At 40.9% G+C, this 27,179-nt stretch overlaps 3 protein-coding genes across 6 annotated transcripts in view; 2 read left to right on the forward strand and 1 right to left on the reverse strand.

The window, feature by feature from the left end:
* Nucleotides 1–497: 497 nt before the first annotated feature.
* Nucleotides 498–17,617, forward strand: HSP90B1 (heat shock protein 90 beta family member 1). Its single transcript, XM_059936779.1, has 18 exons — nucleotides 498–673; nucleotides 1,687–1,789; nucleotides 2,495–2,636; nucleotides 3,193–3,309; nucleotides 4,706–5,037; nucleotides 9,007–9,118; nucleotides 9,345–9,464; nucleotides 10,758–10,874; nucleotides 12,375–12,512; nucleotides 12,597–12,674; nucleotides 12,809–12,874; nucleotides 13,344–13,613; nucleotides 13,893–14,138; nucleotides 14,660–14,796; nucleotides 16,120–16,198; nucleotides 16,290–16,445; nucleotides 16,706–16,828; nucleotides 17,323–17,617. The coding sequence occupies exons 1-18, from the start codon at nucleotides 625–627 to the stop codon at nucleotides 17,350–17,352; spliced, it is 2,415 nt and encodes an 804-aa protein (XP_059792762.1). The 5' UTR covers nucleotides 498–624; the 3' UTR covers nucleotides 17,353–17,617.
* LOC132373509 (ubiquinol-cytochrome-c reductase complex assembly factor 6) lies at nucleotides 15,152–27,079 on the reverse strand. Of its 4 annotated transcripts, none has more exons than XM_059936790.1 (4): nucleotides 26,963–27,079; nucleotides 26,502–26,619; nucleotides 22,295–22,398; nucleotides 15,152–15,836 (listed from the first exon to the last, which is right to left on the reverse strand). In XM_059936790.1, the coding sequence occupies exons 2-4, from the start codon at nucleotides 26,607–26,609 to the stop codon at nucleotides 15,797–15,799; spliced, it is 252 nt and encodes an 83-aa protein (XP_059792773.1). In that variant the 5' UTR covers nucleotides 26,610–26,619; nucleotides 26,963–27,079; the 3' UTR covers nucleotides 15,152–15,796. The 4 variants fall into 4 exon arrangements, with proteins under 4 accessions (XP_059792773.1, XP_059792774.1, XP_059792776.1 ...); XM_059936793.1 differs by lacking the exon at nucleotides 15,152–15,836 and adding an exon at nucleotides 19,918–19,936 and having other exon boundaries at nucleotides 26,963–27,078; XM_059936791.1 differs by lacking the exon at nucleotides 26,963–27,079 and having other exon boundaries at nucleotides 15,156–15,836; nucleotides 26,502–26,920.
* Nucleotides 26,846–27,179, forward strand: part of TDG (thymine DNA glycosylase) — a 33,425-nt gene continuing 33,091 nt past the window's right edge. Inside the window, exon 1 of the mRNA XM_059936781.1 lies at nucleotides 26,846–27,142. The gene's annotated coding sequence lies outside the window, so the exon portion shown is untranslated. The remainder of the gene's footprint in view (nucleotides 27,143–27,179) is intronic.

Consider the following 27,179-nt stretch of genomic DNA (forward strand, 5'->3'; position numbering starts at 1 on the left):
GTGTCTCTTTTCCGAGAAGCACTGCCAGATAGAAAGCTGACTGCGAAAAGTCGCACTGGAATCATTCCCAACGTGACCCCACGCATGGACAGGGGAAAGGTGAAGAACGCGTTGCCATGACTACCGCTTCCCCTGGTCACGGAGTAAGCGCGCTCTAGGATCCGGAAGTGGTTCCGCGTGACCTCTCCGCAAGGAGGGATGTGTTCTGTGCTGACGTTCATTGGATGGTTTCCCTTAGAGACCAGAGCAACCCAGGCAAAGGGGCGGTCCCGCGTAAGAGGGGCCCGCGGAACCAGTTGATTGGAGAAAAGGAGCCAGGATTGACCAATCGGAAGGAGCCACGCTTCGGGCATTGGACACCGCACCTGGACAGCTCCGATTGGTGAACTGCGGTCCCCCCCACGAGTCCCCATTGGGTACAGGTGGTGCGTGGTACGGCACGATTGGTGGATTCGTGTTTCCCGTCCCCCGCCCGCGAGAAGTGGGGGTGAAAAGCGGCTCGAGCTGCTTGGGGTTAGTGGGCGGATTGCAAGGCTTGAGGTGTGAGGATCGGAGCCTTGCGTGGCGGGGGGCGGAGGCGGCTCCTGCGATCAAAGGGGACTTGAGACTCACCGGCCGTGCGCCATGAGGGCCCTGTGGGTGCTGGGCCTCTGCTGCGTCCTGCTGACCTTCGGTGAGTGATGTTGGAGGAGCGGGCACCCCTGGACGCCCCCCCTCCTCAGGCGCGGCCTCTTCTTGAAGGTTCTGGGGGCGTTGAGCCCGGGAGGGGGATTACCGGGCCTGTGCTTGGTCTATGGGGTGTCCATTACTTTTCCTCGAAAGAGGCTCAGGGGATTTCGTTTACTTTCTCTTTCCTCTGGAAAGACAAAAGGAGAACGGAGTCTTTTCAATCCCTTACACATCTCCTAGTATCCGCTCCTAGAGGGCTCAGCTTCCTCGCGGTGGGGCCTCTCTCGGGCTCGTGCCCCCCTACCCGCCCCCCCCCCCCGGGAGCATTGTGTGTGCCCTTTCTGGAGGATTTTTGTCAGATGCCGCAACCTTTGGCCATCAGAGTTTGAGGACCCCCCCCGCCCCCAGGCTTCGACGCCTCGCCAACGCGAGTTTCCTTTCTTAGCCGCTGGGCTGTGGAGCGTGAGGCCCGGGGGCAGCGAACCGGCAGTGTCAGCGTGTTTGACTCACTTTTGCTCGAGCTCCTTAACATCTTAAAATCTCTTAACGTCTCTTCGCTTTCTCAGGCCCTGGGCCCTTCAGTTCCCCTCGCTAGAGGTTGCACAAATCCTTTTCGTGTTCTGACTTGTGATATTGAAGGCCTAAGTTTTGGCATGGTCAGTTTGGAGGCCTTGTCTCGGCCTGCGGGCAACACGTGTGAATGTAGAAGGGCCCTGGAATCGAATCTGCTAAACAGTATTTATAAAGGATCCCAGGGCCACCCTTTAGAAGTGATGGCTGCCTCCGTATTTCAAAATCTCCTGGGAGACCTCAGTATCTGAACTTACATAAGAAATACGCTTAACGTGGGTTTACATTGGATATTTAAACCAGTGGATCCATTCTTCCATCACCCCCTCCCGTATTTGCCAAGTGGATTTTGCAACTACTACGCTGGCCCTGTTTGATCTTGTTTCTTCTGAGAAGTACATGAAGCAACGATGTTTAAGAGTTCTCTGGTGTTAAATCTGCCTTCAGGGTCTGTCCAGGCTGACGATGAAGTGGATGTGGATGGGACAGTGGAAGAAGATCTGGGTAAAAGTAGAGAAGGCTCAAGGACAGATGATGAAGTAGTACAGAGGTTTGTGTTCTTCTGAAACTACACAGATAACCCCTTGGGAACTTGGAATACAGTAGCTTTTTTGTATCTCTTCTCAAAAGATCCAGATGAAGTTTAATACTCTGAATTTAACTAGAGAAAGCGTTAGGGGTAGCAAGTGTGTGCATACATAGTTATCTTCTCACTTTGCCACTAAGAATGCCTGGTCAAAATGAGATGAATTCCCTTGAAAACTATTTTGATAACTGTTTCAGAATGCTAGCACTGTAGCCTTCCTAAGACCTTAGAAAAGGCTTTTCCTTTGGTTTTATACTCAGTGTGTACACTTAGTAATTTTAAAAAGGAATTCTGTCAGTTGAGCAATGTTTTGATTCGGCTTCTTAGGACTTAAACTTTTGTAGACCCTTAGAAGCCAAAGTTTTTTCCCAGGCAGAGGGTTCCCTGTGAGGGAACATAAATGAGTGTGACTTTGCTTTTTAGGAGAGGGAAGTTGGGTTTATTTTTCTGACAATGTTAAACACAGAGTATTTCCAACTTGCTGTTAAAGGTAATGTACTACTGTGATAAAATAATAATGAGATGGTAGACTAGTAATATAAAGGTTTGCATTTTAGCCTTTTAACCGTTAAGACAACCTTAAGAGATCACTGTGCTCTCATCACAGAGCCTATATTTTTGGAGGGAATTAAGTAATGCATTATTAGTTGATCAAATTTATTTCCTTAGAGAGGAAGAAGCTATTCAGTTGGATGGATTAAATGCATCCCAAATAAGAGAACTTAGAGAGAAATCAGAAAAGTTTGCCTTCCAAGCCGAAGTTAACAGAATGATGAAACTTATCATCAATTCATTGTATAAAAATAAAGAGGTAAGCAACGTGTGGTTATGATAATGTTGTTTTGTTTCTGTATGGTAGCTAACTTGTTAACTTTCATAGTGAATGTGCTGACATAGCAATTCCAAGCAAGTAGTTGGCAAAGTTTAAAAACCCAGTATGTACAAGAATCACTACTAGATACCTATTTGTGTGTGTTTGGGGGAGGGTTGCTGAACATTTTCCCTTCTTTTTTTTTCCCTTTCCCCTCCAATTGTGTTCATGGCCTGCTAAATAGTTGTGAGTCTTAAGTTCAGTTATAACAAACTAAGCCTCGAGTATTGCATACATAAAGGTCATTAAGAAGGAAAATAGAGTATTAACTACTCTCACCGGTTCAGGTGTTCCTTATAGCTGCCACAGGCCTTTGTGTAAAGAGCTGTACCTCCTTTTACCAGGAGAGTAAAGCCACCTCTGTACCATAGAAGTCTAGTCCTTAAAGAGTGCTTTTTCAGAGTACAGAGTAGAAATAAAATGAGTTTGACATTAAATTTAATGTCTCGTGTACCTTGAGGCTAATCTAAGTGTATTAAATCTGGCTTCCATTTAGATTTTCCTGAGAGAACTGATTTCGAATGCTTCTGATGCTTTAGATAAGATAAGACTAATATCACTGACTGATGAAAATGCTCTTGCTGGAAATGAGGAATTAACGGTTAAAATTAAGGTAAGCTTAGAACAATTTTCTTTTTAACTAGAAAGAATTCTTAGAGATAGAGAATCCATATCAGTCAAGATAGGCTAGGTTAGGAGCAATAACAATTAATTCCCAAGTGTCAGGGACTTAAATCAGGGGTCAGCCAAATATGGCCTGTGGGTCAAATCTGACCTGCTGCCTGTTTTTATTTTTATTTTTTAACATTATATTTTATTTTATTTTTTTCTTTGGCTGCGTTGGGTCTTTGTTGCTGCGCGCGGGCTTTCTCTAGTTGCAGCGAGCAGGGGCTACTCTTCGTTGCGGTGCACGGGCTTCTTCTTGCGGTGGCTTCTCTTGTTGCGGAGCACGGGCTCTAGGTGTGCGGGCTTCAGTAGTTGTGGAGCGAGGGCTCAGTAGTTGTGGCTCATGGGCTCTAGAGCGCAGGCTCAGTAGTTGTGGAGCACGGGCTTAGTTGCTCCGTGGCATGTGGAATCTTCCTGGACCAGGGCTCGAACCCGTGTCCCCTGCATTGGCAGGCGGATTCTTAACCACTGCGCCACCAGGGAAGTCCTGTTTTTATAAATAATGTTTTTGGAACACAGCCATGCCCGTTTGTGTATTATCTGTGACTGCTTTTGACAGAGACCGTATGGCCCACAAAGCCTAAAATACTCTCTGGCCCTTTTCCAGAAAAAGTTTGCCAACCCCTGGCTTAAATCATCAATCGCGGGCTGCATGTGGCCTTTGCTTTGCATCGTCTCTATGACACAGGCTGATTGAGCAGCCGCCATCTGAAGTGTAGCTGGTTGCCACGGTGCAGAGAAAGCTTGGAGGGTCTCGCATCAATTAAAGGCTCCAGCCTGAAAGCCACACTCCTGACTCCCACTTGCAACTCATTGGCCAGAGCTAGTCGCATGGCCTTATCCAGCCATAAGTGGAGGAAGTATATTCCTGCTGTATTTCTGGAAGGCAGAGAGCTGGGAATGTTTAGTGAAGAACATTGGTCACCACAGATTCCAAAGACGGAAGTCATTCAAGTTTTGAATCCTTTTATTTTCTATCAAAGAAATAGGTGAAACATAAAATTTTATCTTTCTTGAATTTTTTTTTTTTCATAAATAGCTTGCTTCGTTTAGGTCTATCTATGCCCTTTGACATTTAGACCAGTCCTTGCCCTCTTTATATGGATACTTTATCAAATACACTGAACTTAAAATTACTCTCTATAAAGATGCTTGTGCTTAAGATGTACGCTGTTTGAAAAGGCCATAAAATACTATATGGAGGAAAATAGCTCAGTTTTGTTTTCTGTATTGGAATTGATGTGGTCCAAAGCTGGTAGTTTCTCAATATATAGCTCAGTATTTCCTTTTTATATCATGAGTATTGAGCAAGTATAACTGTATTGTTCTTGTCTTGGTTTTAGTGTGACAAGGAGAAGAACCTGCTCCATGTCACAGACACTGGTGTAGGAATGACCCGGGAAGAGTTGGTTAAAAACCTTGGTACCATAGCCAAATCTGGGACGAGCGAGTTTTTAAACAAAATGACTGAGGCACAAGAAGATGGCCAGTCAACTTCAGAACTGATTGGCCAGTTTGGTGTCGGTTTCTATTCTGCCTTCCTCGTAGCAGATAAAGTTATTGTCACGTCGAAACACAACAACGACACCCAGCACATCTGGGAGTCCGACTCCAATGAATTTTCTGTAATTGCTGACCCCAGAGGAAACACTCTAGGACGGGGAACGACAATTACGTGAGTATTACTAATTCCAAATGAGAATTAATAGTCGTAACGAGGATCTTGATTCTCCAGTTCTGGCTCTGAGCAAACGGCTTATTCTGGGCCTTAATTTCTTTGCCTCTAAAAATGAGGAACTTGAACAGTTTTCACCACTTGAAGTATTTTGAGGCCTTGCTAAGGGCCAGACTCAGAGTTATGGTGGCCGCTGTGTATGGAGGGCTTGAAGGAGGAAGGGTTAGCTCTTCCGGGAGAAGGCGGATCGGGGGCCTCCCAGACAAGTGGCTTGTCCAGGTTTTCCAAGTAAGCGGGACTTAGAGAAGTGGTGTCAGTCTGTGGAGCATCATGGGTAATGGCGGTGGCACAGCATGTGTACAAGATTCAAGGAATTCCTTTCAGGTGGTGGCAGTTACTGATGGAATTTCTGATGAACTTTTTTAAAGTTTTCTGAAGGTGGTGTGGAGGATGGCAGGACTGGATGAGAGGAGACTCTTGGGGTAACCTGGGTAACGGTTGAAAACATTCCAAGACAGTAGCCAGGGTTGGGGGCGGGTTGGAGAGCACAGGAGCAGATAAAGGACTTGAAGAGAGTTATGAAGGTTCTTTGGAAGAAAATGTCTCATTCGAGGATAGTTACTAGTTATTGAATTTGATATGGAATTCATTTTAAGCCAGTACCTATTGCTGGTGTCGATGAGACAGATCTTATGCCCAGTATCTCCTGGTGCTTGCAGCACTGTGAAGTGTGACGCAGACAGGCGACAGGGCAGCTTTCTGCCTTTTGGTTTTTTTCTCCATCTTAGAGATAAAGAAATTCCAATTTAGAGGTCAGTTGACTTGACCAGTTCTGCCAAGTGAAAATGTGCCTCCAGCCTTGACTTTTTTCTTAATTCAGTTTAAAATTTTCTCAACATTAAGGATTTTTAATATTCAAGTAGGAAACAAGCATACATCTATCATTTCGACCAATTTTCTTCATCCCAGTAGACATTTCCTATCTTCATTGTCAGAGATTTTCCTTTCATGAAACTAGACAACTGCATTTTAGTATTTTTACTAATTTACTGTTCTAAATGTACCTTCTCCTGCCTCTCACACCTCCTGATCTCTTTAGGAGGCATCCCTAACAGTTATACCCCAGGGCCCTCTCTGTTAGGTGGTAGGAGAATACAGGTAAATCACATCTTTTAACTAGAAAGAGATAGAAAATGATGTCCCAAGAGGTGCTAATGTCTTAGGTTGCTAAGAGACAGGTGAGACATCTAGATGGAAGCTCCACGGGAGCAAACATTTTGTTGATGCTCCATTCCCAGAGCCTAACGCATGGCTGGCAGGTATTGGTGTGAATGAATAAGGGGCATCAGGATGGTTTCATACGGTAGGTAGCATGGATGGTTGGTCAGTAAATGAAATTTTACAACAGGTTCTCCTTTCCTTGGCAAAATTACCTCTTTTCTTTAAGCCCTCCTTCCCAACCATTCACTCAACAGATATTCATTTGAGTGCCTGTTACCTGCTAGGGTTTAGGGCTACAGTGGCGAATAAGACAGTTGCTGTCCCTGCTTTCACGTGGCTCATTCGACTAAGGAAGAAAAAACATGAGATAATTTCAGAGTGGCAAATACCAGAAAGGAAGTTAAGGGATACCTCCCTTATCAGAAGGTCTTTCTGATATGGTAATAAATTAGGTTCAGATATTCTAGGCAGCAAGCACAGCATGTTGGAAGTTCCAGAGGCAAGAGGCCCATTTGAGGAACTGAAAGTCTAGAATGGCCAAAGGGAAAAGGAGAGCAAAGGCAAGGAAGTGACAAGGTTAGGATCTTGCCCTGCATACATATGACTTCATCTTATGTTTGACTAATAAAGTAGAAACCATCAGACAATTCAATTTCCTCCCTACTCCTGTCTGTACCCCTAAATTAACCACCACTGTACCCTTATGAGAGATTTAGTGAGGATTAAATGAGATCATGAAATTAGCATCCTGTAAATGCTGTAAAAATTGCTTCTGTCCCTCCTACTACCATGAAGGGAGTATTCTACATTTCTCCCCAAAGCTAGTCTCTGCTTCTCATCTGTTGTCTCTCAGGCCACCTCCTCAGAGACTAAGCATAAACTGATTCCTACCATGTCTTTTAAAGTCAGCCTTTCCTGAACACCTTCCTCTTTCCCATCAGAGTGTAAACGTACTGAAGTCTCTGGGAGAAGGAGCAGAGGCAGGCAGGTGGTGCCATGCCCCATGCTACTGTCAGGCATGCACTCTCTTTTTCTCCCCCATCTACTGTTGAGCTTCTCGAAAAAACATACTTGCCTTTGTTGCTACTTCACCTTCTGTTCACAGCTCGGCCCACTGTGTTTTGACTTTATCCACCATCTTTCCATTGAAATAAGTCACCAGTAGTCCTTGTTGCTAAATCCAGTGGATTCAGGGTTATTTTAGTTGGTATGGCTCCCAGCAATAGGTTCTTTTTTTTTTTGTAGTTTTTCTCTTGTGTTTTCTACAGAATTTGCATTCTACTGCTCATACCTTAAAACAATCCATTCAGTACCTAGCTTCATCTTTTTAAACTTTCCTTTGCCTAAATGTTGATATTCTCTTTCTTCAAAAGTTCAGTTTCAGCCCTTTCACGTTATCCCGTGTCCCTCATGCAGTCTGAACCACTGTCTTGGATCCAGGTTCCAGCTCCTCCTCAGGGTTCTCTCATCTATATTCTTAGTCCAGATCAGGAGTCAGCAAACTTTTTCTTAAAGGATCAGCTAGTAAATATTTTAAGCTCGTGGACTATAGGATCTGTCACATGTCACAACTCTCCTATTCTAGTTTGAAAGCAGCCATAGACAATATAGGATGAGGTTGTATCCTGATAAAATTTCATAAGAGTGCCAGCCAGAGTTTGCCAACCCCTGGTCTAGATCTCTCTACGGGGCCCTGGGCTCATATGTCTAATTGCCTCTTAAATACCTCTAACTAAGATGTCTAACCATCAGCTTCAGTTTGCATCCAAAACTGATGCAACTCTCCACTAAGCTCGGATCACTAATGTGTATGCTCCAAGACCAGAGGTGTAGTCCCCTCACTAGGCTGTGTCATCATGTGCTGTCTACTTGTTGGCAGGTGCTACTAAACTATAAGCTTTCTGAGGCAGGCAGAGAACCATGGATACAACATTGCCCATATTTATTGGGAGCGCAAACATCACAACTACGTGCTGTGTTTGAGAGTACGTTGTGATTATTATTTTTGGTGGATGGAGCAGGTGTTTGCAGAACGGGTGGTAAGGAAGAAGAGGAAGCAGTGCTACAATTTTTGGTATTGTAATTATCTAAGCCAGTGCTGTCCAGTAGAACTTTCTGTGGTAGAAATGTTTTATCACTGCTCTGTCCAATATGGTAGCCACTAGCTACATGTGACTATTGGAATGTGGCAGTATAACTAAAGAACTGATTTTAACTTTTATGTAAATAGTCACATTTAACAGGTGGTTACTGTTTTCTTGTCTAGTGCAAATGTAAACAATAGTTCAGATTAATTTTCTAGCTCTTTTTAAGGAACATGTTTTTATTAGGGGTTAACTACAATAATCACTTGATTCTAGAGTAGCTATCAGAGTGCATATGATTCTACTTTTCTCCAGAATATTGCAGTGATTTCCCACCTTCAGCTAACTTAAGATTTCTGTTCTTCAAATGAAAAACATCCAGCACATTGAGAAGGTTGAGAACATTTTCATTTTTTTACTTGGAACTAAAAATATTTTCCACCTGAGGGAGTGCAAGAAAGTTCTTCCTTTACCATACCCATATTTGGCATATTTAGCTCACAAACCTTTATCGGTGATGAGAGTTCTTAACATGGATAATGGGGACATTGTTGGTTATACACAGAATTGCTGGCTATTATAGTCATATGAGTATTTAGACAAATTTATGATCAGATCTTTGAAACCATCATGTCTGTCTCTAAACGTCTTATTTTCTTTGCAGCCTTGTTTTAAAAGAAGAAGCATCTGATTACCTTGAATTGGATACAATTAAAAGTCTCGTGAAAAAATATTCACAGTTCATAAACTTTCCTATTTATGTATGGAGCAGCAAGGTAAATCTGTAGGAACACAATGTATGTGTATTACCTTGGCACATATTTGAATATTTAACACTGAAAGAATGAACGTTAAATATGGTTCTTTCAATATGGGATACTCTCAGTGTTTTCTTACTGAAGATCGATATTTTCAGCTGTAATTTTGTTTCATATCCTATAGATGAAATCAGAATTATTAAACAAATGAGTTCAACCGAAATTCTACTTTCTACTTCAACAGACTGAAACTGTTGAGGAACCCATGGAAGAAGAAGAAGCAGCAAAAGAAGAAAAAGAAGAATCTGATGATGAAGCTGCAGTAGAAGAAGAAGAAGAAGAAAAGAAACCAAAAACTAAAAAAGTAAGTCTGGTTTATCTTCCTACTTAAAATATTGTTTAGGTTATAAAGTACCAAACTCAGAGAAAAAGAGATCAGATTTGTTGTTGCCGGGGGTGGGGGGGTGTTGGAAGAAGGTGCAAAAGGTACAAACTTGCAGTTATAAGGTAAATAAGTACTAGGGATGTCACGTACAGCATGACAAGTAGAGCTAGCGCTGCTCTATGGTGTATAGGAAAGGTAAGAGAGTACATCCTGAGAGTTCTCATTATGAGGAGAAACTTTTCTTTCTTTGGTCCATTTTTTAAAATTGTTGTTTATTCTTTTATTCTCATCTATATGAGATGATGGATGTTAACTTATTGTGGTGATCATTTCACAATATGTGTAATTCAACCTTTATGTTGTATGCCTAAAACTCATGCAGTGATGTGTATCAATTATATCTTGATAAAACCAGGGAGAGGGGAGAACTAAGGTAAAAAATATTGTTTAGCTTATGTTAGAAAAAACACAGATGTAGGGAAAAAAAAGAAAAAAGAAAAAACACAGAAACCCAAATATGCACAGACCGATTTGAGGTAAGCTTCAGTTCTTAATGGTCTTCTTTTTTCAAGGAGTGAGTCCGTAGGCCCAGCTTTTAAAACCAAACTCTGTGTGTGCGTGCGTGTGTGTGTGTGTGTGCGCACACACTCTATCACTCTCTCTCTAGAAAATTTTAAGTAGCAAATGCAGATCATTTTTATGAAGTTCTCTGACTTCCATATATTGCCCAGGACTGATGGCTTATGATATGTTTTGAATTTTAAAATCTTAAAAAGCTTTTTTGCATCTTCTTTTGTCATGTAGATATCAACTATAAGATTATTTCTCTGGTCTGCTTAGGTAGTAGAGTAGATGGAAATAATGGTGGTGGATTTTGAGAAATACTTACTGTAAGATGTTGGATTTCTATAAGTCATGAAATAGAAATACATAAGATGTATATCCTTCTAAACTCAAAACAGGTATTTTCAAGAAATAACATTTTAGCTTGTTAAAAATAACTGAGAAAACCTTATTTGGATTGTTATCAATTATAATGAATAACCATTTGTCTTTGTTGTATTAAATAACAGTCTTAAGTGTTGACAGAAGTACTTTCTAAAATTTTTTTTTGATCCAGTTGGCAAGAACCATACTACAATATAGGTACCCTTTGGTGCTTCCTATAGTAGTACTTTTTTGAAATGTTCTAAAGCTGTGGTTACTATAGTATAACTATTGATACCACTGGTATATCTGCTAGGAGAGACTAATCAAATACTGTAACTTCAGGTTGAAAAAACTGTCTGGGATTGGGAACTCATGAATGACATCAAACCGATATGGCAGAGACCGTCGAAAGAAGTGGAGGATGATGAATACAAAGCTTTCTACAAATCATTCTCAAAGGTGAGCGTTATTTTAGAATAATGTGATAGTGAAACATTACTAAATCAAAAATGTTTAAAAATAGTTTTATAACTATTTCAACACAACTGGTTTCCTTTTTAATCCTGTGTATTTTATGTTATGCATTAAAAAAATTTTACTCTGAGAAGGAATCTGTAGGCTTCACCAAATTGCCAAGTGGTCTGTGCTACAAAAAAAGATATAGAACTGCCTACTAGGTACATGCTTGATTTCTACTACAGAACCTGTAAGACCTAACACCATGTTATTGAATGACTTCTAACATAATATTGAAGAGCTTGTTTACAACATCAAACATCTCTTTTGAGGTCATAATATGCCTAGGAATAATTACTAAATCTGTTTCCTTGCCAATGTTTTGTTTTCTTTTACTGATCATTTCTTGTAACTCTTAGAATCCAAAACTAGCATTGACTAAAATTGTTTCAAGTTAACGTTTCCTCAAACGTCTTGCACAAAAGAGAACAGTTTAGTGGACTTAGCATGGCTAAAGGAAACTTAACGTTCTGTGATTGTATTTGTTCTATGCTCTATTCCATCTGCTGATTGGTTACTTAACCTTTGTTTTCCTTACCTTGACATCCAACCATCCTTTCAGCTTTACTTCCAAAAACTTTCCCTTGGTTCTGCCTCTACTTTCATTCCCGTGAACTTGAAAGTCCTAGTGCATATGTAAAGGTACTTTCGGCTCAAGCAGCTATATAAGAAATACGTGAGCAATGTGTGATTTTAAGTCTTTAAGAGGCTACATTTTTTAAAAAGTTGAAACAGGTGAAGTTAACTTTTAATAATATATTTTATTTAACCCAACATACCCAACAGTGTTATTTCAACAGGTGATCAGTATAAAATATTGAGTTGTTTCCTTTTTTGGTTTTTTTGTTTGGTTGGTTTTTTTGTGAGGTGTGTGTTTGTACCATGTTGTCAAAGTCTGGTGTGTGTTTTAACCAGCACATGTCAGTGTGGACTAGCTACATTTCAAGTGCTCAGTAGCCATATGTGGGTACGGTAATGTATACTGCAGGAAATTTCTGTCCTTATGCTTTATAGCTATTTACATACCTCTTTTTATCCACTGCTGTTCCAAATTTCATGGAAGAATCCTGTTCCTGAGTACTTTTTTGGTTGAACAGTACACTCATGAAATGTTGTATATTATTTTGTCATTTAGGCAGGGCGGTAGTTTTCCTGTCCTGTTCTCTTACATGTGTGGAACCTAGACTCATCCATCCTTCCCCAGGTTTAGGCGATAGAGTAATATTATTGACAGTCATCATCAGAACAACCATGTCCAGCCAGTTAGAAGTGCAATCTTAATTGTTTCTTCTTCCCTCCTTGCCCCCCACCTCCACTTTTTTGGTAAGGGTACTTTTTTGTTAGTTAAATGTTAAACTGAATGTGTATGACATAATAAATTGCTTAGCGTTTGCGCTGCCTTTTTCCTGTGCCTTTTGAATGACTAAGATACCAACTTTCTAGGAAAGCGATGACCCCATGGCATATATCCACTTTACTGCTGAAGGGGAAGTTACCTTCAAGTCAATTTTATTTGTACCCACATCTGCACCACGTGGTCTGTTTGATGAATATGGATCTAAGAAGAGCGATTACATTAAGGTGGGTTTTTAAATGGTATAAACTGAGTTTAAAATTTGAAAGTATGATTTCCAGAAAGTGACCTTTTTTTTGGTTTCTGCTTAGCTGTATGTGCGCCGAGTATTCATCACAGACGACTTCCATGATATGATGCCCAAATACCTGAATTTTGTCAAGGGTGTTGTAAGTATCTGGAGGTTAATGGGGGAAGAGGGGATTAGAGCAGGGGTCTGGAAGTGGCGTTTTCTTTGGGTTGGTTGGTTTTATTTTTTTCCAGTGTTTTTATTGCTAACTGAACTTTCTTTTGCCACCTGAAGGTGGACTCAGATGATCTCCCCTTGAATGTTTCCCGTGAGACTCTTCAGCAACATAAACTGCTTAAGGTGAGTGTCTCTGGGAAGAGACCGGTCGCCTTGCTCTTTGGTTGGGCTTCAGAGAACAAGACTCCGTTAGTGGAGTTCCCAGGTTTTGAGACTAGTCCTTGGCTCTTCAGATAAAGAACTTAATTTTACTCTGGAATGATCAAATCCTGAGAATCTGATTGTTTTCCCCCCAACGTTTTATAATAAAAAATTTTCAGACATACAGAAAAGTTGAAAGAGCAGTGAATACCCATATATGCCCACCACCTGGTCTTAAAGTTAGAATATAAACATTAAAACAATCTTGTGACTGTTTCCAGTGACAACTTAGTTTCTGCTCCATCTGACATAGGAGTACTCACCATTCCCCGCCCCTTGATAAATACCAGCATCTGTATCTTTCACCAGTACTCCCCTGCTACCTTACGTGTTGTAGGTTCTCAAAAGTTTGCGATGAGCTTCTGTAAAGTTATTCTTTGATTTTGTTTAGGTGATTAGAAAGAAACTTGTCCGTAAAACCCTGGACATGATCAAGAAGATTGCTGATGAGAAATACAATGATACTTTTTGGAAAGAATTTGGTACCAACATCAAGCTTGGTGTGATAGAAGACCACTCAAATCGAACACGTCTTGCTAAACTGCTTAGATTCCAGTCTTCTCATCATCCAAGTGACATTACTAGTCTAGACCAGTATGTGGAAAGAATGAAGGAGAAGCAAGACAAAATCTACTTCATGGCTGGGTCCAGCAGAAAAGAGGTGAGGTGAACTTGAACTGGTCCTGGTATGTAGCTGGGGATTTATAGCCAACTCTTGAGGGAAAAAAGAAAAAAAAGGAAAACTTACTTATAATTATAAACTGAAGTAGGTTTGAGGCCTGTCAGTCACTGATAGGAAGAAAGTCATTTATATTCTCTGCACCTCTTAATTCTCCACCTGTAAAATGGGGTTGCTGGTACTACATAAATGTAGCTACTAGGATGAACAAATATACCAAGGCCAGACTTGGAAATTTTTGGTACTTTCTTAATTTTGTAGGCTGAATCTTCTCCATTTGTTGAGCGACTTCTGAAAAAGGGATATGAAGTGATTTATCTCACAGAACCTGTGGACGAATACTGCATTCAGGCTCTTCCTGAGTTCGACGGGAAGAGGTTCCAGAATGTTGCCAAGGAAGGAGTGAAGTTTGATGAGAGTGAGAAAAGTAAGGAGAGTCGTGAAGCAATTGAGAAAGAATTTGAGCCTCTGCTCAATTGGATGAAAGATAAAGCCCTCAAGGACAAGGTATTCTAGAAATTAGAAATTGTGAAAATTCTAGCATCTACATTTAAAAAAATGTGTTATGTCAGCAAATTAAACTTTGCAGCTGGTACTTTTGTAACCATTAAAAGTTGTACAGAACAACATTTAATATTGTAGTTAAATTATTGGGAGGTTGAGCTTAAAATTTATGAGCTACAAAGAATTGAAAGGATAAGTGTTATCCTGTGGGTGGGTATGTTTTTTCCCTTTGTAATTGAAAGTTTTCCATAATTTAATACTGTTTTTGTAATAGCTTAAATTTTTACCGGTTAAACTTAAGTTTTAAATGTTTCTAAAAGTTGATGTTTAAGTATTTATTTATGACTGAAAAATTCAGATTATTAAATGACAGTTTCCTAAAAATCTGAATGAGAGGTACTTTTCTGATCTGCCTCCGTTTATGATCTTAGGCGATGAGCCCTTAAGGAGTTGAAATGCAATTACTTAACGACCTTAACTGTTGATATTTATATATCTCTAACTTTTGGTTTCCTTATCCTAAGATTGAAAAGGCTGTGGTCTCTCAGCGCCTGACAGAGTCCCCGTGTGCTCTCGTGGCCAGCCAGTACGGATGGTCTGGCAACATGGAGAGAATCATGAAAGCCCAAGCGTACCAGACCGGCAAGGACATCTCTACAAAGTAAGCATCCTCAGGGAAGTCCTGCCGAGGCGTTAGCTCTTGTCCAGCCGTCCTTTAGAAGATAATGGCAGCTTCTCTACAAAGAACTGAGGTGTTTTAAGTGTCCACCACTGTCTATTGTATATTAGATAAGTTTACAAAGGGATTAGATTGCTACATTAGATTGCTAAAGAAAAGGTCTTGAAGTTGTGATTTATTTTATAGTATTTTATCTACAGATGGAAATTTTCTTAATCTGTTACACATAATGTCTTTCGGCATTAGATTATATGCTTGGCCTGGTATCTGGACTTTTACATTTTTAGATAATAGTTACAGATGAAGTTAATGACACTTATATTTCTTAAAGGAGTTAAATCCTTTTAATCACCCCTTTCACCCCCAACAAGTATGCTCCACAAAATAAAGGGTAGAGGGTGCACAAGTTAACGAGTATTTGAACTCAAGGGCCAAGTACTGGAGGTACACTGGGTCTTTGGTGCCCTTTATTTTCGAGAACTATGTATTTCAAGTTTTTATTTTAATGTCACAACAATAGCTTTGAAAATGACTTCTTCCTTGCTTTTATTCTCTTCTACCTGGAATATCTTCTTACTAGCTATCTAATCATCATACTTTATTTCCCCAGGCCTAGCTTAAGGATTCTTCTCCTAAGTGTAGTTTCCATTGTCACAATCCCCAAACTCCATTTAAAAATATATCTATAATTCATAATTAACGTGACTCACCAATGTGTAATATTTATAAAATGTGACATTCAGACTAGTCAGGATGACAAATCATAATCCTCTAAGTCCCGCGTGTACGATAGGTTATACCAGGATGTAGGGAGAGGGGCTTCTCCCTGTCCTCGGCATGCAGCTGTAGGAGGGAGAACAGTCACGGGATGGTAGGATGCTAACGACGATGAAGGTATACTCCAAAGGCATTGCAGCTGACTTCAGAGTAAAGAAGCAGTTTTTCTTAGAACCATATAGGTTGAGGCATCGTGGAGAAGGTGTTACTTGAGCAGCACCCAGAGGCTGTTCTGTTCCAGAACTCTGGGGAGACACAGATGCAATTAAGATAGTGAATACATTAAGAGGGGATGAACAGGACATTAAATCAGTTCATCCACTCAGCAAAGGCACTTGGGATTCATTAGTAAATGAGTTCATTATTGTACTGTTTCATCTAACCACACACATTTAAAGCATGATGTAACAATATATAAGCATGTTGATTTTTCAAAAAGTTGTTCTCTGTAATTATGTAACTTAGTAATAGAGTAAGGGAAATGCATGGACCCTAAAATTCGATATGTTTGTTTTTTTACTCTAACAGTTACTATGCCAGCCAGAAGAAAACATTTGAAATTAACCCCAGACACCCACTGATCAGAGACATGCTTCGGCGAGTTAAGGTGAGCAATATCATAGCCATACTCCTTTGTCTTTTAATTTGACTGCTTTGGACCCTTTAATATTAATCAAGTGTGACTTCTTCCATTTCAGGAAGATGAAGATGACAAAACAGTTTCAGATCTTGCTGTGGTTTTGTTTGAAACAGCAACACTGCGGTCAGGATATCTTTTACCAGACACTAAAGCATATGGAGATAGAATAGAAAGAATGCTTCGCCTCAGCTTAAACATTGACCCTGATGCAAAGGTTTGAAGTAATTTATTGAATGTTTGAATCCCCAGTGTCACTCACAATGCTAGAAATTAATGAGAAACTCCCCCTTTTACATCCTTTTTTTGTCTGTCTCCCTTTGTTAGCTTGACTGTTAACTCTAATTAGAGGATTGACTCTACAGTTCTGGATAAACCAGAGTGAGGTTAATTATGATCTTATACATTTAAATGAGCAAAGTGAAAATAGATCCAAGGTGTTCAGTGCATTAATAGGCTCATAAATGTTCCCCTTAGGTGGAAGAAGAACCAGAAGAAGAACCTGAAGAAACAACAGAGGATACTGCAGAAGACACAGAGCAAGACGATGATGAAGAAATGGATGCAGGAACGGATGAGGAAGAACAAGAAACAGCAAAGGTAAAACAAACCAAGAATGGGACTTGCAATTTTAGTTCTTGCAAAGTTAGGACTGTTACAGAAGTCAAGAAATAAATAGTCATCTAATTATCAAATCCAAAAGCTGGAGCAAATCCCTTTTTTCTTTATTTAAAGTTTGTACTTTGATCTTCCCACTTCCCTTTATTCCCTTAGGTTAGCCATCCATTCTTGAGATGTTATTAAGCAGATTGTTCCTTAGCCCACGGTGCTTCTGTGTTCTTTGCCACTTGCTTCTGCCTTAACTATAGTAACATTAGGCTATTTTAAATTTTTGATTGTTTGTGTTCAGGGACTGTTGATCTTATTGTTGGGTTCTAAGTTATTTTGCAGATTAGCTAGGTGAGGTTCTAGCCTACAGCTCAAGTTAATGGATAGGCTGGGTCCATTTCAATTGTTTTTTCCATACATGAACCTTCTGTGAGCTAAGGTTTGTTGTGCTGGTTTTTAATGTCTTCTGATTTTTGTTTTCACAGAAATCTACAGCTGAAAAAGATGAACTGTAAATTACACTGTCACCATTTGGATCCTGTGTGGAGAGGGAATGTGAAATTTAAGTCATTTCTTTTGGGAGAGACTTGTTTTGGATGCTCCCCCCCAGCCCCCTTCTCCCCTGCACTGTAAAATGTTGGGATTTTGGGTCACAGGAAGAAGTGGGTTTTTTAGTTGAATTTTTTTTTAACATTCCTCATGAATGTAAATTTGTACTATTTAACTGACTATTGGTGTAAAATCTTGTCATGTGTATAAAAATAAAAAAGATCCCAAACATTCAGTGTCTTGCCTGTCTTTTCATAATTCATTGATTTTTTTTTCTTCCAGTTTTATTGTGATATAATTGACCTACAGCACTGTATGAGTTTAAGGTGTGCAGCACAATGACTTAATGTACATCAGGAAGTGATCACCACAATAAGTAGTGAACATCTATCATCTCATATAGATACAAAATAAAAGAAAAACATTTTTTAGATCATGTGTCTTGGGTTTTTTTCCTTTCAAAAATAATTCATATTTACTAAAGAAAAGTGGTTTTTTAAAATTATCTTTTAAAAAAAAAAAACTATCTTTAAAAATCACCCATAGAAGACTTACTCTTCCTTACAGAAGAATTCCAAATAATACATGTAGAAGCTCTCCTTTCTAGGAAGTGGAGCTTAATCCTCCTTTTCTTTTTCAATGTGGGCTGGATTTAATGACTGTCTTCTGGAGTATGGAAAGGAGAAAACAGTAACTTTATATAGAGAAACTTGGCAAGTGCTACCTTAATAACCAAGTGATCAAGGTTCATATCACCAGGGATGTCATGTACCCCCCTGATGTGATGAGGAGGGTACCTCACCTCTGGTATTCTTTCCAAAACTTCCTAACCTTAACCTAACCTAGAATATGTGAACAGTACTCTTCAAAATTTTTTAAGGTCAAAACCAAAGAAAGGGTGGGAGGGAGGGACACAAGAGGGAGGAGATATGGGGATATATGTGTATGTATAGCAGATTCACTTTGTTATAAAGCAGAAACTAACACACCATTGTAAAGCAATTATACTCCAATAAAGATGTTAAAAAAACCCCAAAAAACAAATAGTCACAGACTGGAGGAAACTAAGGAGACATGGCAACTAAATGCAATGTAGTAACCTGGGTGAAAGCTGGTGAAATCCAGAGTCTGGGACATAGGTCATTTGTGCCTTAGCTCTGGCATATGTGATGTGTACCATGGTCATGAAAGATAAGGGCATTCATGGAAACAGGCAGTGGGATACAAGTACTGTGCTATCTTGGCAGTTTTCCTGTAAATCTAAATTTATTCCAAAATAAAAAGGCTATCTTTTAAAAATCACCTATAATCCTACCACAAGTATAACTACAGATATTGAGTGAAGATCCTCATCGAGCTGTTTAATTTGTTTTAAAATGTGTTATAGGAGAAACGGTTTCTCTAAATATAGCCATCTGAAATAGTATTTTTTTTAACTGGCTAGGGAGAGAAAATGTCATTCATTTGCATATTCAGAGATAATGGTGTGTGAGAAAATTCTGTGGAACCTAATTTTATGTACAATAAAGTTGTTAAGCACTTCACAATTTTCCTGATAATCTAGGACACTTTCTAGGCTTCTTGTAATTCTAATCATTATATGCTTCCTACCCCTCCCCATCAAGCTCTTTTTTTAGTTTGCAATAATCACTTTGAAATTACTAGATAGCCTACAATCATCTTTTTAAAAATCTGCCCTGCTTCTTTTCCCTTTTAAGAAAATGGGAGCTCAGTCATAGAGAAACAGGCTATCAGTTAAGGTATAGCTTTCTTTCCTGATACAATGTTATATTAGCTATTAGTTGTAGTATTTGTTTCCAATTTTTTGGCCACTATAAATTACTACTTTTAGTGAAGGTTGTTAAGACATAAAAATTAAAGCCATTAGGTCGCATTAAATTTGTGACATCTGAAACTTCTGCTCCTCAGAATCTTCCAATTACAAATTCTAAATTTCCATTGTTTCCATCAGGAAGCATAAAAAGCATCATTCTCCCTGAGGTTTTGGCAGAAACAGGCAGCTATGCAGCTATGCCATATACACCTTGCACTACAACTGTTTAACTGGTCTAAATCATCTGACGGGTTACAACTGAGCTGCCTTGAACTGTTCCCTCACAGCTTTATTAAGGACTAATCTAGTTCTACTTTTAATACTTGGTTTTTGTCACAGATTTGGTTCTCCAGGAAGCACCGAGATGGAGTTCAGTGTGCAGAATATTTACGAAGGAGTGCCCTTGGATGAGCACCTGTGGAAGGAGAGGAAAGGAGACTGAACAGAAGAAGTTGAGCAGCAAGGCAAGTCCAAAACCAGCCTCAGTCAACCGTGCGGGGAAGTGAGCTGAACCGGGGTCCCTCAGAGTCGCCGGCCCCTCTGTGCTGTGCAGCTTTGAGCCCGGTGGTGCTGGCTGAGGCCGTCCCCGCAGGAGCTGGCAAGTGAAGGGAGCTTGCTGACAAGCATTCAGCGCTGGGGTGACAAGCCTTTTCCTGGGAATCTGGAGGCCACATTTCTACACCCAACATAATGTCCATTTTTCACAACGGGGTCAGCTTAAAAAAGGAAAAAATATATATAATATATACCTTGGTTAAAGTTACTTAGAATCAGCACTTACTGAAATGATGGCATTTTTACTTTTGGTACATTTGAATTTTAATAGCTATACAATTAATTTTTCACCTTCATGGAGCCATTGTAGGAGATTTGGGTTCAAATCATGACTCTTTCTTGTTGATTGATACTAAATCAAGTATCCTTCCCTGAAGCCTTTGGGAATTCCAACTACTTGCAGAAGTTAAGCACCTCGACTAGAATGACCGAATTAATATTTAGGAAAACAGTTTTACATCCCTTTAACTAAAAAAAAAAATAGGCTTCTTCCAGTTTGATATAAAGCCCTTGCAATGGCAGCTGTGGCAAGCTTCACCATTTGTAAAGTATACAATTTTTTTTCAAGAAAAATGTATTCAGTTAATGATGCTGTGAAATTTGATACAGAGAAGGGAAGTCTCGTGCACAAGGGCACAGTAAATAAAGTATCAGCAAACAGCAATCAGTCTCAACTAAAAAGTCCATCTTCTGGGGACTTCCCTGGTGGCACAGTGGTTGGGAGTCCACCTGCCAATGCAGGGGACATGGGTTCAATCCCTGGTACAGGAAGATCTCACATGCCGCGGAGCAACTAAGCCTGTGCACCACAACTACTGAGCCCGTGCTCTGGAGCCCGTGAGCCACAACTACTGAAGCCCAAGTGCCTAGAGCCCGTGCTCTGCAACAAAGAGAAGCCACTGCAATGAGAAGCCCGCGCACCGCAATGAAGAGCAGCCCCCACTCACCGCAACTAGAGAAAGCCCGCGTGCAGCAAAGAAGACCCAACGCAGCCATAAATGAATAGATAAATAAATGAATGAATGAGTAAATAAATTTATTTAAAAAAAAAAAAAAAAAAGCCCATCTTCTACCTCAGAATCCCGGCCCTTGTTTTCCTAGGGTAGGGTACTGCTCATCTGTCACTGACAGAATTGAAGATTCTCTTTGTGCTGGGAACATATGATAAAGTACCAAATGACACAGAGCGGAAAAGAAAAATCTGGTATATGAGTCTGGAAATAAACCATTTCATTTAGTTGCTTTATACTGTTAAACTAAAAGGGCATTGACATGGAGAGAAACAAAAGCATTTTGTTTGCACTTAGGAGTTTAAGATTTCAACATTGACCCCAAAGATCTCTATCATGTAGCAATCTGGTAACTGGCTAAGAATAAGCTTAGACATTGTCATTAGAAATTCAGAATTTTTAAAAACTTCTTTTGGAAAAATAGTCCTGAACACAGAGCTGACTGCTCTATAAATTACTTTCGAACTGCTTTCATAGACTCAGAAAAGGGCTAACACGTTGGTATTAGTTTCCCAGGGCTGCCATAACAAAGAAACACTAAGTGGATAGCTTAAAACAACAGAAATTTATTCTCTCACAGTTCTAGGGGCCAAAAGTCTGAAATCCAGGTGTCAGCAGAGCCATGCTCACAGACTCTGGCTAGAATCCTGCCCTGTCTCTTCCTAGCTTCTGGTGGTGTCCCCTGGCTTGTGGCTGCATCACTCCAATCTTTGCCTGTGTTATCACCTGGCATTCTCCCTGTGTGTCTGTCTTTACATGGCGTTTTCCTCTTCTTATAAAAAGACACCATTCACATTGGATTAGGGTCCACCCTAATGACCTCATCTTTACTTCATTACAATTGCAAAGACCCTATTTCCAAATACACACTCACAGGTACTGGGAGTTAGGACTTCAACATCTTTTGGGGGGGTACAATTCAACCTATAACAATACTCATTTATGTTTATCAGTTATTTTAGTATTTTATAAGAGAAATTAAATGCCAAGTGGTTTCTCAAATTTGGGGGTAGAGAACTTGTGACCGTCCAAGTCACAATTGTTTATAATTTTGTTATGTATACAACTCTAAAAGAATTTCAAACTTTAAATATTTAAATAAAGTACAAAGAGTACTTTCCAATATTTAGAGAAATATTAACTTCTCACCCTAAGCATTCATGGTCAATGTCACTTTTATTATAGTTAATTTATAATTCCCATTTGCCGTTATAGTCAAGCTAATTCAGAGAAATAAACCAGAATTATAAGGGTAGGAGACACTGCAAATATGTTCTCTCACATGATATTTAAGACTAGGTATCTATCAAACCACATTAGAGGAGCTGATGATATAAGCTTTGGCAGTTTTCAAGAAACACTAGTCAAACCATAACTAAATCTCAATGCATCAGTTAACACCTGCTGAGCACTTCCTCTTGCAGTTAGCATTGTATTAGTGCTTAAACACAAGTAGTTTGACTCAGTAAATTCTAAAAATACATATTTAATTCTCATAATATTATTCACAGAGTTCTTGGCAGAGATGAATTTTGAGGTTCATGTTGTCTCTCCTTCAGTCCCAAAAGCTCTGTTTTGAGTTCTCCAGGCTTTGGTGGAATTTCAGGTATTGTCTATAAAAAACAAAAATAAAAACAAACAAAATATATAGATACCAATGCTTTCTAAGACTGTAATTAAATGTAACCTGAAAAACATCAAAGAAAGTAAAAAGTAAAAAAGAACAAAAAGCCCCCAGCTACTCAATGATAAATCTTTATTATGAGAACCTGCAGTTGATCTATGTCACTTTCTAGCCCTCTATTTACATGACTCTATCATCTGGGCTACGTCTTAAGTACTAAAGGACTCACAGAGGGAAAGTTTGCATCAGTTATCGATTGACAGATCACAAATTTGAACAAGGCTTTCCACACTGGGAAATTCATTCCTGCACTACTTACTGACCTCTCTACCATGTGCCTGGCACAGAAAACAGATATTAGGAATTAATTCATTTATTCAAAAACAGTAAGTGCCCATTATGCACAAAGCATAAAGCAGTAGATAAAAAAATACAAAACTGCCTTCAAGAAAGGTGATTTTGGGGACTTCCCTGCTGGTCCAGTGGTTAAGACTCCACGCTCCCAATGTAGGGGGCCCGGGTTCGACCCCTGGTCAGGGAACTGGCTCCCGCATGCCACAACTAAGCGTTCACATGCCGCAACTGATCCCGCGTGCCACAACTAAGACCCAGCACAGCCAAATAAATAAATAAAGTTTTTTTTTTAAAAAAAAGGTGATTTTGCTTTATTTAACTTGTAACAGCTTTAGTGAGATATAATTCACACACCATACTATTCACCTATTTAAATATTCAATGGTTGGGCTTCCCTGGTGGCGCAGTGGTTGAGAATCTGCCTGCCAATGCAGGGGACACGGGTTCGAGCCCTGGTCTGGGAAGATCCCACATGCCGCGGAGCAACTAGGCCCGTGAGCCACAATTACTGAGCCTGCGCGTCTGGAGCCTGTGCTCCGCAACAAGAGAGGCCGCGATAGTGAGAGGCCCGCGCACCGCGATGAAGAGTGGCCCCCGCTTGCCGCAACTAGAGAAAGCCCTCGCACAGAAATGAAGACCCAACACAGCCATAAATAAATAAAAATAAATAAAATTTAAAATAAATAAATAAATAAATATTCAATGGCTTTTGGTATATTCACAAAGTTGCACATCCGTCGCTATAATAAATTTTAGAACATTTTCATCACCCCAAAATGCAACCCAAACCTATTAGCAGTGGCTCCCATTTCCACACACCACCACCACCACCAGCAAGCCACTGCCCCATCTCTACAGACTTGCCTCTTCTGGACATTTCATATAAGTGGTATCAGACAACATGTGGTCTTTTGTGACTAGTTTCTTTCACTTAGCATGTTTCCAAGGTTCATCGGTGTTGTCACATATATCAATACTTCATGCCCTTTTAGGAGCAAATAATATTCCACTACAAGGATATACTGGGGAATTCCCTGGAGGTCCAGGGGTTAAGACTCCACACTTACACTGCAGGGGGCACGGGTTTGAGCCCTGGTCAGGGAACTAAGATCCCGCATGCCATGCGGTGAGGCCAAAAAATAAAAAAACATAAAAATAAAAGGATATAAATACCATCGATTTATCCACTCACCAGCTGATGGATATGTATTTGGATTGTTTCCACTTTTTGGCTAAAATGACAATTCAACTTTGATTTAAAGAAAGGTAGCACTTCTTACTTACATCCAATTTTTAAGAGTAAAGTGATTTTGGCATCAAAAGTTAGCAATGTCAGCAGAGGTTCTAAATAGCAGTTTGTGTGTGTATGGGTGTGTCTGGAGACAACCAAAAATGAATGCTGTAAAATGAGTCCAGAGATTGTGTCTTTTGACCTGCTATGCCTCCAACAGTAAACAGATTATAAATTAAGAAAAACAGAACAAGTACAAGTAATGCAAGAGTAAAAGGAAATGCAAAAGGGAAGCTCGAGCAGAAAGCACTCTATTCCAGGACGGAGCATCCGCCCTGAGTCTTTGCCTCCTCTTCTATTTTGATGAGACGAGCTGGGCTGGACGACGAGGAAAAGGTGCCCTTAAAGCTCCTCCCTTAAGACAGCACTGAGCACAAGCCCTAGGCAGCCCTTCCGGTCTCCTCTGCTCTAGAATCCACCCAGACCTCTAGCTGCAGAGACTGAAAGACTCCTGCAAAGGCTGGTGGTAGTTACAATAGTGACTGTAATTGCTGGAACAATACCAACAGACATAGGTAAAGAACATAAATTCCTTAAATGTTAGTAAAGCCAAAAGCCTCCTACACACAGCCAGCCCTGACCTACAAGTCCCTACAGAGGTGCCCCACTGCCAATGTCACCACCCAATCAGGATGAGGTGGCCTGAGACACTTCAGTATGCCCCTTCTAGAGATTCTGGTTTCACGCTGCCACATCCCAAGGTCCAGGTAGCTGCTGGTAACAACCCTTGCACATTCTGGCTTATGATATGGGTGAACGAAAGGGCAAATTTCCCAGGGTCAAATCACAGGCATTCCTCCCTTTGTAAAGCCTGTCTGATGTCTACTCCTGCACAAGCTAGAGACCAAACTGCATTTCTGTGGAAGGTTCTAACCCCTTTCTGTCCCCACTAAGTATCCTTGATGCCTCCGCAGAATTCAAGAGAAGCAGTCTAAAGTGGTAAGAAAGAGCTACTGCAGCACTGTTTGTACAAAAACTAGATACCAGCTAAACGTAAATAGGGAATTGAGTAAATAATATACAGAATATCTATAGTATGAAATACTATTCAGTGGCCAGAAAGAAAAAAGGCTATAAGCAAATCTATTCATACAGACATTAACCAAAACAAGCAAGCCGCAGAGAAACGTGTATATGAATTTCTATTTACATGGGGAAAAACACCCCATACACTCTATGTATGTGTGTGTATGTGTGTGTGTGTGTATTCAACAACAGTAAAAAGTCTGGAAGGATATACCAACCAACAAATGGTAGTTACCTTGGGGAGCAGATTGGATAAAGGGGGTTATCAGCGGGGGGATTTTCACTTTTTACCCTACATGCTTGAATTCAATTGGAAAACTCCAAGGGTGTTGTATTATTTCATTAACAGGTTCAAAAAAGAGAAACACTGAACAGAAAGCTTGGGCTTCAAATCGTCATTAAGCTATGCGACTTCGGGAAATCACCTTCACTCTGCTGAACCTCAGTTTCCTCTTCCGAAAACCAGAATAAACACCTCCAAAACTGTAGTGCTAATTCACTGAAATTAGAAACGAACGAACAGTTGGTTCTGTGTTACCTGTCCAGAGTCCAGGCAGAAACGACTGCTCCCTGCGCTGTGCTCCAAACACTCTACTCACGCCCACAGCATAACACGGAGCACACTCTTGGAATTATTTGCACTGTACTTCCTTGCCTCCACCTCCCCAAGACCATAACTCCTCAAAAGTACCTGTAATTCTCAGCTGTACTTCCGGGAATGCTTATTAAAATTAATTAAAATTCCTCCCTCCTTTGAATGCCTATATTCACGCCTTCCTCATTCAACAAATATTAAGCATCTACTATCAATACATTCTACGGCCTTTTCTAGGTGACTGAGATACAAGAGCGACCCAGACAGGCACAGTCCCTTCCTGGAGATTACATTCTAGTGGAGGAAACAAAGAACAAGTAAAAAGACAAAGGAATAAAATAATTGCAAACCGTGACAAGTGCTCTATCAGAAACGAAGGACTGAGACAGAATGGCAGAGGAGGAATCCTTTGGGGGCTGTACAAAGAACCCTCATTGCTAGAGGAGATATTTGAGCACAGACTTGAAGTTTTCAAGAAGTAAACCAAGCCAATATCTGGGAGAAAAGCATTCCAAGAAGAGAAGCAGCATGACCTTGAGGTTGGGACAGGCTTGACGAGTTTGAGAAACAGCAAGGAAGTCGGTGTGGCTGCAACAGAGGGAACAAAGAAGAAACAGTAGAAGATAAGGCCAGTGGCAGAAAGGTGCCAGACCGTGTAAAACTTCAAGACTGTGTAGGAGCAGGCCATGTATTGCTCTAACAGCAATGAGATGCCACCACAAGGTTTTAGGGCCCGGGCAGACGTGCTCCTAATTTCAAGATCACTTTTGCTGCTGTGAAAATGAAGTGGTCCAGGAGCGAGGCGCGGGGACCCTCCTGCACTCACCAGGTCCGGCCGGTAGTACCGGTGCACCACCTCCGCGCCGGCGCACATGGCCAGGAGGCTGGCGGCGAACATTTTCAGGTAGGACGTCCAGGACACGCCCGCGGGCATGGTCGGCAGGCTTAAGGGGGAGGGAAAGCGGGCGATGTTAGAACGTTCCCAGGTCCTCACTAAGCCGTGGGGGTAAACGAGGCCCACTGCAGCGCAGGGACGGAGTCAGAACCCTTGGGTCCTCAACCATGAAACGAGGGCGCCGAGCGCACGAACGCCCCCTGGAGGCGGAAGACCAGACGGCCGCGGGTTCTTAGTTGGGGGGCCGGGCCTTTGGAGTTCAAAGGCAGCTCTGGCGGAGCGAGCGGCAGGTCTCACCCGAAGGTTTCCCGCGGGGCTCAGCAAACCCTGGGAGAAGAGGCACTACAGACCGCACTGCCCAGCCTAGGGGTGCGCCCCGAGGGAGACTGTACCTTGAGCTGCACTGGCACTCGGAAGCGGATCAGGGGACGGTGAAAGGGCGCTCCGGAGACGGAGCGGGCGGCCGCGGATCGGACCGAAAGTGCAGGGGATGAGGGCCGCGCCGGACCGGAAAGCCGTTTCACTGCCGGCGTGGGCACGTGACCCGGACGGAAGTGGGGCTTTCGGCCAGAGCAAGTGTCTTGTCTTTTTCTTCTTTTTAAACCAATA

This window comes from Balaenoptera ricei, chromosome 10 (assembly GCF_028023285.1).
Source record: "Balaenoptera ricei isolate mBalRic1 chromosome 10, mBalRic1.hap2, whole genome shotgun sequence".
Taxonomy (NCBI): domain Eukaryota; kingdom Metazoa; phylum Chordata; class Mammalia; order Artiodactyla; family Balaenopteridae; genus Balaenoptera; species Balaenoptera ricei.

Bases quoted from the DNA above. Each gene is read 5' to 3' on its own strand.
- HSP90B1 (XM_059936779.1), top strand. From the start codon at position 625: ATGAGGGCCCTGTGGGTGCTGGGCCTCTGCTGCGTCCTGCTGACCTTC. The intron at 9,119-9,344 runs GTAAATCTGTAG...CTACTTCAACAG, and splicing joins TTTATGTATGGAGCAGCAAG to ACTGAAACTGTTGAGGAACC. The intron at 14,797-16,119 runs GTAAGCATCCTC...TTACTCTAACAG, and splicing joins GGCAAGGACATCTCTACAAA to TTACTATGCCAGCCAGAAGA.
- LOC132373509 (XM_059936790.1), bottom strand. From the start codon at position 26,609: ATGCCCGCGGGCGTGTCCTGGACGTCCTACCTGAAAATGTTCGCCGCC. The intron at 22,399-26,501 runs GTGAGTGCAGGA...TGTTTTTTATAG, and splicing joins GGTACTACCGGCCGGACCTG to ACAATACCTGAAATTCCACC. The intron at 15,837-22,294 runs GTGAATAATATT...GTGTCTCCCCAG, and splicing joins TCATCTCTGCCAAGAACTCT to AGTTCTGGAACAGAACAGCC.